This window comes from Prinia subflava, chromosome 4 (assembly GCF_021018805.1).
Source record: "Prinia subflava isolate CZ2003 ecotype Zambia chromosome 4, Cam_Psub_1.2, whole genome shotgun sequence".
Taxonomy (NCBI): domain Eukaryota; kingdom Metazoa; phylum Chordata; class Aves; order Passeriformes; family Cisticolidae; genus Prinia; species Prinia subflava.
This window is the reverse complement of record NC_086250.1, coordinates 19173299-19186625: the sequence shown is the minus strand read 5'-3', so window position 1 is coordinate 19186625 and position 13327 is coordinate 19173299. Positions and strand designations below refer to the sequence as shown.

Genomic DNA, 13327 nt, shown 5'->3' with positions numbered 1-13327 from the left:
TATATTCTTACAGAGATATGCTTTCCTTATTCTCATTGCTGTGAAACACAGGCAACACTGATGTCCTCAACCTTACATGTGAAAGGGGTTTTGGCTCATTCGTCTTTGAATGTTCCAGCTGGGTTGTTCCAGGGTTTCCCCATCTGCTTCAGTGCTTTTCAAAATCCTGTTCTGAGACACGTGTTATTATTAACACCTGTGTTGAGGTTCCTTTCAGCTCAAAGAGGCTTGGGGCTGATTCAACATCATATAGCCTTGAGGAAATGGTCAAGAAAAATTGCACCAAGAAATATCCACTGATAGGGATAATCAAAGTAGTTCAAAACACCATTTCTGTCTCTCAAATCCACCAAACTGTGGAGAAGAGGCGTGACTGTGTCTGTACCTTCTCTGCCCCTTGATTGTTTATTTGCATGGCCAGGAGGGAAGTCTGCAATGTACAGGCTCGGTACTCTTGACTGCAGACCTGTTGTCTGTTAAGATTCAATAACCTTCCCATTTCTTTCCACTTACTTTCCTAAGTTTTAGAATAGGGCATGGTCTAGCTCTAGGATAAGAACTTGTTTCTAGCACTGATACGGCTCAACTGAAACTGCAAAGCAAGGCAGAAAAATCTTCTGGCCTTTTTTCTAGTGTCTGTGCCCAACTGTCTGCTACGGAGATTAGATCCTGTGAGAAACTCCAACTGAACTGGATGCTACAATGAAGCTCACAAGACCTCTCCTCAAATTCATCCATGTCAAACAATATCCTTCAGCAGTTCCTCTGGCCAGGCAGAATTCAGCCTAAGGCATGATCAAACAGATTACTGCATCCCAACAAAGCTGCAAGCACTGAGTGTTCTGCCTCAGTCCTTAGCTGAGGTGCAGCCATTTTTGGTGCTGACTTGCTGAAGCCAAGCAGAACTCAAACCCTGCCCAACTCGCCCTGCTCTGTACTGGTGCCAGCACACTGCCTGCCATCCCCCAGCCTATCTGTGGGAAAAGGCTGAGTGCCAGGATCCCTGCACCCTGGCAGACCCTGTGCTGTAAGCACGGCCTCTGGGACGTGTAGACAAGGCTGAGGTAAAGCAGCCCTGGGGCCACTTCATGCTTAAGGCCTAACTGGAAGCCAGATGCCTGAAGTGGCAAAGACACTAGAAATCCCACTGCTGTAGGGCATTGAGAAAAGAAAAGTCTCTCCAGAGAAACCGAGGTGTCCTTACTGGTTTGCTCACTCCTCAAGCTCAAGAAGAAAAAGGCAATAGTCAGCAACATTCAATAATACAAGAATCAGCTGAGTAGAGCCAGGGGAGCAAAGACCTTTCCAGCTACACTGCAGGATCACCATTCCCCACACCAGCATGACTGCTTGCTTCTGCAGGACTTGTGCTATTATGGTCTCGTTAGAGGAGCTTGGCCTAGAAGATTCAGAATTGGGAAGAAAACTCATACTGGGGTAATTGTTCTTCAGTCAGGAATCCTAGCTGTTGAAAAGGGATGAAGGAAAACTGGGGACTGCTCAGATAGCACTGACAGACTGATTCAGTGCAATAAGAGACATCACATCCTCACATTTAAGTTGATTTTTGCCCCAGTTCTATTTTTGCATTCAGTGTTGCAGAAATTGCTCATAATAGAGCAAGTGCTGCTTTAATCTATCAGAAGAGAGTACTAGGAGTAAATTTGGCTTTGCTATACCAGTTACTATTGAGGCTGCTTAAGAGCAAATTGAGAGTAAAGAAATAAAAACCACATCTTCAGGAGAAGTATCTCATTAGGAACAACAGCCAGCAATTCCCTGATATGTACATTTCAATACAAAGACAAATCAGAATGCAATCACATTTGCAATGTCATTATCAAAGAGGTTTCAATAAAGGTCTTTTCTGCCCTTTTCAAACTTTAAAATCATATAGTATGACAGCAAGAGACTATAAATCTTGTTTATCCTAGTCATACTTGGAGAACAGTCCTGCAAGCAAAACTTCTGGGCATAGAGACAGTGCATCCTGATGAAAAAGCAGTCTGGCTGGTACAGCTTGTACCTCCCTGGAGCAAAGTAAACTATTGGGAAAAAGAATGTTCTTTCCTAACCAACATTACAAGTCTGTTGCGGACTTTGCCCTTTATGTACTGAAATGCATTCACTGGAATGTAATTTTCACTTACAGCAAAGCCAGTCAGGGAGCAACAAAATCTGCGTGAGCATGCATCCATATTAAACCTCTTTAAGATGCCAAAATGATGTAAAGAGACTTCAGACTGGGGGAGAACCACCCTGAGAAGTGTCAGCAACCTTCCTTTTCAATTATTAATTTACTATTGCTTGTCAAAAGACATGGCAGGAAAGCCCCAAAAGAAAAGGGGAAAACCCACAAAAACCAGAAGAGGAAAGTATTTATCCTCCAGGGGGCACATGGGAGTTGGGAAGAACTCGGCATCATGAGGATGCAAAGCGGTTTCAGCAGGAGTCACTCCGTGTTCCGGGAGAGAGCTATGGCAGGGCACGGCAGGGAAAGCAGCACTGCCCAGTAAATTTGAAGCAGTGAACTGAGGACGTGGAGATGGGAGAGATCGCTGCACATGAGGAAGATTATGAGGGCCCTTCAAGGGTCCTGACTAAAAAAAAAAGTGTACACACAGGGTCACTAAAGAAACAAGAACAAAAATCAGTGTTGGAAATAAAAGTGAAAGAGAAGCTCAAAAACCTGCCAATCCAGCTAACAGCTGGGCAGAGTGGTGGAGCCAGGAGAGTCTTATGGCAGCCACCCCTACACAATAGCTACTGAGGGCTTTGGAAATGCTCAAAACATTCCTGCTTTTTGATTTGATGAGGGCCCTTATTCAGAATTATATAGGTTTTGCAATTAAACCCAGTAAGAATGAGAAGTCAGAATCATCATCCACCATAATTCTTTGCACAGTGTGTTAATAATCACCAGCATTTAATGTTAACATGTTACTCAGATAAAACCCAAAACAAACATACAAACCAAACATACATCCAAAACCTTCCCTGCAGCAGGCAGTGCCAGAACTTTCAGCTGGAAACACCTTAAACTGCTCTCAAGAGCCCCAAAGTCCCAGTGCAGAGTCCAAGGCGTTTGCAGCACAGGGCTGAGGGGCACAAGGCTGCTGTCCTTTCTAAGTGACCTCAGCAACAGGGCTTTCACTCCTTCTGCCTGCAGACTAATTCACAGTCTCAGCACGTTCACTGCGAGAGAGCTTGTTCTCATATGCAACATGTAATTGTTAATAACTCAGTGACACACCTGCCCTGCCTTCTCACTGGTTCCATGGAACATCTTTACTTTTTCTGCCTCACTTTTGCACAAAACCAAAATATAATATGCTTGGATGTCTACAGCAAGAGCAGGAGTCTATAGCTGGACTCAGCACTTGATCCTGAGCTGTAACCACCGAATTACAGGGCCCTCCCTAATTACTATTTAGTTAAGGTATATAAAAGAATGATGGGTCCTGTCTTTAGCAGAAAATAAGTACTATAATGACAGACTAGGTAGGATAGCAGATTGGCAAATGCTGGTGTAGATAAAACTGCCTGTAATTTTTGCATGTTAAATGAGTGAGTAAAACACTAAAATCTTGACTAACAAAGTTACAGCTCCCTTTGTCATATGAGAAATATGATATTAATATCCCATTAATAGCCATATTAGAGTATTCCTGATTTTATATATATTCTTTATGTGGCTTAGGAGTACAGGTTGCTTTTCTAAAGGTGTTTACTTATGCAGTATTTCTGTTCTTTGCTCTTCTTGTTCCTTTAATTGCTATTAGCTTGGTTTCCTCAAAAAACAGTCCTTATTACTGTCTCTCTGCTAATCTTGCTACTCCCCAGACCAATTTCGGTATCATTAATGCAATATTACAAAGTGTCTGAGGTCTAGTCCATGTCCTAGAAGTTTAATAGAAAAAGCTGTTACTTATTACAGTTTGTTTTAATGTGCTGAACCCCATGTCTCTTTCTACAAACTGCCAGTTTGTTAAAGAAAAAGCCTTAATATTTAACATTGCCCACAGAGCTAAAGTTCAGAAATTAATTATAAATTCAATGTGGTCTACTGAAAGGCAAGCTGTCTAAAATTTCACGAAACAACTGGCTCCTTTCTGTAGAGGAGATGACAGCTGCAGGGCTCCTGATGTTTCCCAATGAGGACAAACATGCCTAGGGTCTCTGTTGCAGCAGCTAAGTGCAGAATGCCTTCAATAGCACCTATTTCACTGCTTCAACTGCCTTCAAGGCATCCATGCAACTCACCTTGCCAATATTGTATTTGAGTCACAAACTTCATACATGTATGTGCTCCAAAGGAGAAGCTGACTGCAAGCTATTGAGAGAATTCAGATGTGCCTTGCAGATCTCTGTACCTGTGCAGTACATTTTGTTAGTAGTAACAGGCTGGAAATAATCAGTGGGGGTCTGCTCAGGTTTCTGCACGTGGAGAAGCTGGTTCCACATCAATATTTGCCCCCCTGTTGTCTGAAGTTGCTGGACATACATTAGTGCAGAAGTGCAAGTTCCCAGATGCAGAAGTTATGGCCACCCAAAGTACCAGTGTGAAACAGTACCATGATGATTGTGTTTGGCTTCCTTCCTCTCCACAAAAAAAGGTGAAAATTTCCATGCAACACTTCTTCAGAACTCCTTTGCAACAGAGAGGAAAACACTTGGACCACAGCACATGAAAAACACATTGGAATGCTGTGATTTTTAGATGGAAGTCATAGTACCTGTTCTGCTAGGTCAAGAGACTCCTACCTGTGAACAGGTCTATGTATGAGAGGCAGGAGAGAAGGGGGATGAAGTATCGAAAAGTGTAATAAAACTGCTACATACAGATAAATGGTGAAATCCCTGGTAAATTTATGTTCTGATGGGATAATTCTGGAATATTTACACCTTACAATTTGCGGAAGTTTTTAGCAGCAGCAGAAATAGCATTGTGTAAATTTGAGCCATGTTCTAAATGTGTGAGCCTGCATGAAATCTGTTTCTTATTTTCACTGTTCTTAAATTACATGTTGCCACTACACTTATCACTTGGTAGCAATAATATGTACAATGAACAACTTCATTCACAATTCTGCAGTGTATTTAAACAGAAACCTGACACAGAATCTACTGAGTTATGCAGGTCTTCAAGACACAACAAACATAATAATGATGTTACAACATGGCACACTTCATTTTCCTTGCCAAACTGCCTGCCTGAAGATGCACTACAGAAAATGTCACTTAATTAAATACATCCTTCACCTACTCTTTACACAGGCACTTACCCTAGAAACATTTTTCCTTTTTTAAATGCCCAGAACTTCTATAGAATAAGTGTTGCAAATACTGAAAGAGAACAGCTTGCGGGACAGTGGGCTTCAGATTCATGTTTGCAAGCATTTCAAAAACAGTGGCAAACTCTATGGTTTGATTTTTTCACAGCCCACAGGTTTTAAAGGTCTGTGACACAATCTATGGTAGAATTTCAGTTTTAAATATCATCCTGTTTTTCACTGAGAGGAAAATATTACCTGACCAGCAAATCCAAAATACAAACTTTACGTAACCTTCTAGCCAGTTATTAACGTCTGCTACCCGTGCAGAGCTTTACTGCTCACACCCAGATGATGCCCAGCTGTGTCTGGGCTAGGAGTGCATCTCCACTGTGAATCTGGACTTAACCAGGGTGGCTCTTCCTAGGGCAGGACTGGAAAGGGAAGCACGAGGAATCACAGTGAAAAGATAACTTGGATAGCTTGGCAGCCTGTACCTGCAGTGCACACACAAAAGCAGCTGGATGCTTTCTGGGCTTTCACACCTGGAGGCATTGTACTCCACTACGTGAATTTGCCGCATCATTTGATATCATTAATTCATGGATCTCCATATCATGCTTACAAGAATGGCACAGATATGCTCCAGAACTCAATTTTACTCTTCTGTTTTTAAAAATTATACATTTGTTTAAGCAGTGCAGGTCATAATGCAGATGTGTTTATGCTGGCTTGTATTCAACTTCCAATTCAATTTTACCTGCCAATTTTTTGTACCATGCACCATCAGCTAGGCTGGGGACTGATGTACTCTGGAGCCTAGCCATGGTTAGAAATTATTCCAACCATCAAAATACTTATAGTCTCAGCCTTTGTCCTATAACTTGAATACACAGGAGATTTCATTCATACACCTCTGTCTCTAACAGTAAAAGATTCCGTTATTTTCAGTAATACAAGTTCACCTGAACCAGATGACATTTGAAGGTGTCATTGCAGTTTAGACTTACCTTCCCAAAGCTGGCAGCATTAACAGGTTGTGTGTCATTTTTCTCACAGAAGTCCAAGTAATGCATGTAGAGAGCACTTCGAGGAATGCAAACACCTTCTGCAATCTCATAGTTCTCCTCCAGCCTTAAAAAGCAAATATCAAACAGAGAGAACTGCAAGTATGTTGGATGTCCTGCATGGTAAACAGTATAAAAAGCTTCACCTTTTAAGACCCTACATTCTGACTTCCTCTTGTCTACTAAATTTTGTATGCTTTGTTCCTAAGTGCTCCTTCCATCTCATTCCCATAATACTTACTTGCTTCGTTTGGTTCACACTTGCTATCAAAACCATAGGCTGTGAGTTGCCAGCAATCTGTTATACCCTAATAGCATCCTGCAGTAAACAAACATATGTACAACTACAAAACAGTAAATATTCACTGAGGGGAAGCATTCTCTCCTTTACAGAACACATCACCTTTGGTTCATGACACTCTTTTTACACCTATCCAGCTGAAAAATTTCTTATCTTGAGGAAGCAGGTATGGCTAAAGCAAATAATTTGCTAATACTCAAGAATGCCCACAAAATCTTATTGTGCAAATCTTATTTTCTGGCTATTGTTTATGGGCAAAGTGAAAAAACAAAAAGAAACCACAATCTGAATACAATGCTGAAAAAACTCCAGTGAAATAACATCCTCTTCTACCTTTCAGAAATATACAACTATAAAATTTTAAATTATATGTCAAATATATGAGCAGGCATATGCTTCATCTTTAAAGCTTGAAACTGGTGTCATTATAATTCTGTAGATTAGAATAAACATTCCTTTGAAGTGCCATTTTTATGATTGCTGACCCAAAAATGATCAAGAGATATTTACATACACACTTAACATTAAGCCATAATTAATCTTGTCATTGATAGTGTCAATCATAGGCATCTACGGTCACGTGGGTGCTTGTCTGCCTTGCTGGGTAAGGGAAGAAGTTAACTTACTCTTAATTGTATTAATAATAAATATGCAGTCTCAAAAACCCCCAGTTTTACATCAAATAATCCCCTGCCATTTGATAGCTGTACAACACCTTCCAAATATCTTGTTTCTCTCCTTCATTGCCTTTTTCAGGACCTGCGTACCTTCCATTTCAGTTATCGTGATCATTTGTGACTGCAAAGTATTTTAATAAGATATCCGGCTAGATGAATGGAATCGGTTTGTATGGGCAACATCTACTCTTCCCTGGTTTCTACAGAAATATCATCATGGCATCTTTCCTCAATTTCATAGTGCTGTAACAAAACCTCCTTTCAAAACCTGGAGAGTTCGTTTGTATACTATAGCTGCTAATTGGAATGTCAGCTTCCGTGACCAAGACAGGACAGAAAGAAAAGCAGTTAATTATTTCTCTTCATATCTGATGAATTTTTCTCTTTTTCTCCTCTCTTTCACAGAGAGTCATTAGTCTGACACTGAACAATACCCCATTTATACCTGAACTTTTTTTTTAATGATCAAAACCCCATCTTGCTCCACTTCTTTTATTTTCCTGTCTTTTATTTAACAACTTTATCATGTTTTGAATCCAGGTTCATTCTACAGTATTGTAGAAAAATAATGAATGCAATCTCCTACCTAACAAATGATTACCAGTTATAGAATATATATATATATATAAATATACATTTTATGCAGTGTAGTAATAAAGCCATGTGAAATCCAGTATCTCACAATGAGACCTTTTGTACCACTACAGTACAGGAATAAAGCCCCTAATCCTTCCACAGGAATGACAATTTTATCTGTCTCCATTACTGCTTCCCTCCACATACACTTACATAGTTCTAGATTAAATTAGATTTCTGATTAGATATCAGACTCAAGTCTGTAGTGTTGTTACAGATTTATTTTTATATCTCAAGACCACAGAACAACTGTGATGTTAACCCCTGTTAATCACGTAGAAGATTCTAGAATAGATTAATTTTGATGGAATAAAACAACATATAAGGAATTACAAATATGGGGAAAATCCATTCCCTAGCTATGCTTTACCCTGCTCTTTTTAAAGTCTTTTTATAAATGTTGCAGAAAATAGGATGGTTTTGTTGACTTTAGTTTGACAATACTGTTATTATTCAGAGAACCAACACTGTAAGCAAGCAAACTGTGTGGGATGAGGTTGTCTTTACTTCAAACAATTCCTGTGTAATAATTCTTTGTTTGGGGAAGTAAACACACATACACACATCAAAATGAAGTAAAACAAAGTTTCACACTTATACCAGCTTGGTCAGCTGGTTCACCACTTTATTTATGCTCAATAAACATGTGCATTTTAGAGCTAAGCTGTAGCTTTACAGATGATAATGAGCACAGGAACATGGGATAAGCACAGAATACCAGGTATTGCTATATTCATGCCTTAACAGTTACATTCAAGCTTGTGTAGTTTCCCAAATTATGATGTATTTGGCAGTTTCCTCAATTATGATGTGTTTGGCAGTAATGCTACATTTACCAGGCCTTTCACTTCATTTCGTGTCATCAACAAAACAAAACAAAAGCATCATTCCTGTTTCCAGGAAAAGGCTATTTAGCCAGGCTGACAGTCATCCAGACATGATTCTTGGCTTCTTCAGCTATTCTTCATCATCCACATTTAAAATGTTCAACACATTTCACTTTTGGAGAGGCACAAACATTAAGGATATTTCCCCATGGGGTTGATATAATTTGCTTTTTACAGCAAGATTCCAGACAAAGAATAACTAATAAACCTGATGGCAATATGAACCATGTGACAAAATGCACATATTTCCCTTATGTCTCTGCTATACTTTCCCTACTGCTTTCTTCTTCTTTTTCATTCCACCTGACATTTCTGCTGTTTCTGTTTTTTGACACTGTTGCCTTCACTAGCTCTAAATGCTGGTAGCATCTAACAGAAAAAAAACAAGTTTCAAACACCAGTTTTAACTTGGCAGACACCAGATGCTGCAGGCAATTGCTAGGTTTCCATTTGCCAGAACAAGGGCAGTTTGGTACTGTATCCTGAAAACTGGTCAATAGTTTACCCCACCAATTCCACCTCTTGAATCCAGAAGACAGGACACATGCTTGCCCAAGGAACACTCAGATACATTTTTTAGTCTTCCCTGAGCATGCAAATACTTGGTGTGAGGCCTGATGCTCTGCTTTTGTCTGGGAAAGGGTTATTTTTGTTTTTCCTAGTGGCTGGCACTGTGCTGTGTTTTGGGTTTAGTATGAGAATAATGTTGATAACACTTTCAGGTGGTGCCAAGTTGTGCTTACCCCAAGTCAAGGACTCCCCAGTCTCCCACGTTGTGCCAGAGAGGAGCTGCACAGAAGCTGGGGGTGCCCATAACCAGACCAGCTGACCTGAACAGGCCAAAGGAATATTCCATACCACAGGACATCATACCCAGTAAATAGTTGGGGGGGGAGTTGGCTCTGAGATGCTCATCACTGCTCAGGGATGGGCTGGGCCTTGGTCAATGGGTGGTGAGCAACTGCATTGTGCATCACTTGTTTTTTCTTTTTGACTCTTTTTTGACTCTTTTTTGACTCTTTTATGACTTTTTTATGACTCTTTTTCTGACTCTTTTTCCTTTTCATTAGCACTACTACTATTATTATGTTCTTTTACTTTAATTATTCATCTGTCCTTATCTGAGCCTACGGGTTTTACCTTTTTCCGACTCTCCTCACCATCCCAATGAGAGCAGGGAAGGAGTGAGCATCTGTGTGGTATTTATTTGTTGGCTGAGGTTTAACCACCACACCTGAGCAAGCAAAACTGTCCAACATGTAAAGCTCCACCTCCAGGAAGTTCTCTGTGCAGCAACTCTGCAGTGCTGATCACAACAGTTTACCAACCCATGCATTGCTGGGTGTTACTGCTGTACAAATAACCCAACACTAAAGTCTGACTTTCCAGAACAGTGGAAACCGCACAGCTTCACTCAAAATAAGCTTGCCACTTTAGCAGTTTGACCCTAACTTTTGAGCTTCTTATTTTATTTAGTATATCAACTTCTCCAGGAAATACCATCTCAAAGCTGCAGCACATATGTTGAAAAGTGTATGGAAACTACCAGAAATCTGTTCTGTAGGTATGACTAGTAAGCTGGGAAACTTTTTACCTACATGCCTGTTAATAAATTCAGCCAATTGTATAATTCAGTTTGACAGCAGCTGAAGATTTTAAACATGAAACTTCTTTGTTTTCTGCTAACTCATGGAACTCAGTGGAAGATGAATGGAGGAAATGGCAGATGCTCCAAAGGACTCAAAGGACTCAAATATTTGACCTACCTCAAAATGTAAGACACCTAATACAACAGACAGCTAGTAAGCCAGTACACTTTCAAGAGAGAAGGGAAGAAGTTGCAAGCAACCTTTTCAAAACCAAAATTCTAGGATTCTACTGCAAACACTGCTAAATGAGCATTAGTGTGCACACTACATTCCAGCAGGGCTCAATATCCCAGGAGTTTAGGGATTTACTAACCTTTATGACTGATGAAGCTTGAAAGTATTTGGCAAAAAAGACTGTTTACTGTATTTGCACGTTTTCTGTTGGGAACTGTATCGCTGGATGTTCTAATTAACGCTGGCTTCTTGGCTACGACATTATTTGATCCCGTGGAAAAGGCTCTTAACTGACTTCATTACAAAATAAACACTGCTCTGAATCTGGGACTGGTAAGACCTACTTGCTATTTTATTTTAGCTAGATAGTTCTTTATTATCCTGTTTGAACTGTGTTGAAGCTGTGGGAACGAGTAATAAAAAATAACGAAATACCATTATGACATTTCATTATTATTTTATTTTCTCTCTGTCTGTAATTATTCCCTTTCTTGAGTGTCTGTTAAAGAAAAGTCATTCACTTTTCTGAAACTTCTGAAAAACAGGACTTTTGTGATACAAATGGGTACAAAGAAACAATAGCTCCAAACTAAATGCCTTTATTTATATTTGACCATCTCATTATTTGCATTGTAAGTGTCTGTAAGTTTCTGAATACTGGCAGCAACCTATTCAAAATCAACCCGCAGGTCTTTTTTAGTCAAAAAACCTCACCAATCAAATTTAAAAAGCAAATATAGAAGAAATAATCCAAATCATCTTTATGCATATTTCACAGAGTCATGTAATTTCACAGGCAGAAAAAATGAAGTAAAATACACTGAATTAATTATTCTTTGCTGTTTTTTTCAGTGAAATCTCCCAAGAGACTGACAGAAGCAGAGAAAAAAGTTTGCTAACATTTTGCTTTAAAAAATTCACATTTTTACCAATAATCTTATCTTTTCATCCAGAAGGTACAAGAAGTACTTCAGGTTCTTAAGAATAAAGGCCTTTCTTTAAAAAGACTTAAGCTAAAGAGTATGGGATTTCAGATAAGTGTGCTCAGAGGCTTCACTGTAAAAGCTGTGTTCTGCCAGATACATGGAACCTCTCAAAAGATACTTGATCACTTACAATATGAAGAAATCTAAAGAAGAATTAAAAAACCTTAACAGAGGCAAAAGTCTAAGAGATGACCTATAGCAAAGGATGTCAGAATTACAGGTACACATTACAAAGCAGGCAGACTAAAATACTGCTGCAAATCACAGGGAACAGCACTTGTTTATTTTCATAGCACTGTAGACCAATCCTCCAACTACCCTCTCTCTCTTCCTAATTACCTTTCCTTTTTTTTTCTCCTCACTAACTTAGCAAGGGGATTTTGACAAATTAATCAAACCTCAAACTCTTTCCTTTTGTCTTCTACATTAAATTACAGAGATCTCATGTCAGTAAAACAGTTGGTAAGAGTGGGCTTCATCAGATACTGAAACAAATGAGAGTCCCCTCAAAAAATCTCAATACTAGTTTTCTTTTTGTAATAAATGTAACAATGATGACAAACCACAAATAATTGGCTGGCGAGGTGGCAAATAAATATGATAAGTAGATTTTCTAAACTGTATCAGCAGTTTCCTCTGTTCAAACAAATCCTGTGAGACATTTGTTGCGAAATGCTGTACAGGTTATGAACAGGCACATTAAACACTTACAGTGAAAGTATCTTTAGAACTCTAAAATGGTCAAGAGCTCTATTCCTTCATCTGGAAAATGCATAAGAAAAAACACTAATAGATTTTCTTGATTTTTCTTAAAGGCATCTTACCATTGCAATGTAGCTGGAGTTGAATGCGGTTTTGATGCTCTATTATTTTCTTTTTCCTCATCTGTTAAGAAACAAACAAAAAAGGTATGTAATTTCATCAGGAATTTGTGATCTGTTTTTTAAAAAGAAATAATTTTGAATGGTATGATTTTTTTAAAAAAACTAATAAAAATAATTTTTAAAAAAAATTAAATGTGCTCAAGAGCTAAATCTTTCTCAATTTTGGCTAAATTTTGGAAATGTTGCTAAATATGGAAATGATGTTCCCTAAACTACCATCTGTAGATACTGCTTAAAGCAGTAAACCCTGCAAATATCACTGATGGCAGGAGAAGAATGGTGCCTAGGACTGTGGGCATTGAAAAGGATAAATTCATATCGAAAAAAAGCAACTCTTAGATCTCTACTAGCATGTCAGAACATGTAAACAGTTTCACTCGCTAAAAGGGAATGGTTGCCTTCCACAAGTTTTATATTAGATAAGGCTTTTAAAATAATGGGGTACACCGATTGTTTGATCCTAACATAAGGTAAGTGTTAGATGTTTATAAATTCACAGAGATTAATTCTGAACGGGGAGAAATGTATATTCTGTAATATACTTTATTTCAGGTGATTTCTCTGATAATTTTCCCCATTAACTGTTTCCAGGGCAACTGATTTGCTGACTTTCCAAAAATTTGGATAAAAGATTAATAAAGAAAAAGGTAATCAAGATAAAACTTCAAATATCGGATTCTTCCTAGTTTGCATTTCATCTTTTGAAATAATTTAGAAATACGTACAGAATAATTCCAACTAATCGTGTTTTGCTAAAACATTCCTGGGTGAAAGCCGACTGAAGCACGGTCAG

At 38.9% G+C, this 13327-nt stretch overlaps 1 protein-coding gene across 1 annotated transcript in view; it reads right to left on the bottom strand.

The window, feature by feature from the left end:
• RFX4 (regulatory factor X4) overlaps positions 1-13327 on the bottom strand; it is a 74692-nt gene that overhangs the window by 48005 nt on the left and 13360 nt on the right. The window contains exons 4-5 of the mRNA XM_063394862.1: positions 12475-12535; positions 6284-6407 (exon numbers count right to left, since the gene is read on the bottom strand). Of these exons, the coding sequence (XP_063250932.1) occupies positions 6284-6407; positions 12475-12535 (185 nt within the window). The remainder of the gene's footprint in view (positions 1-6283; positions 6408-12474; positions 12536-13327) is intronic.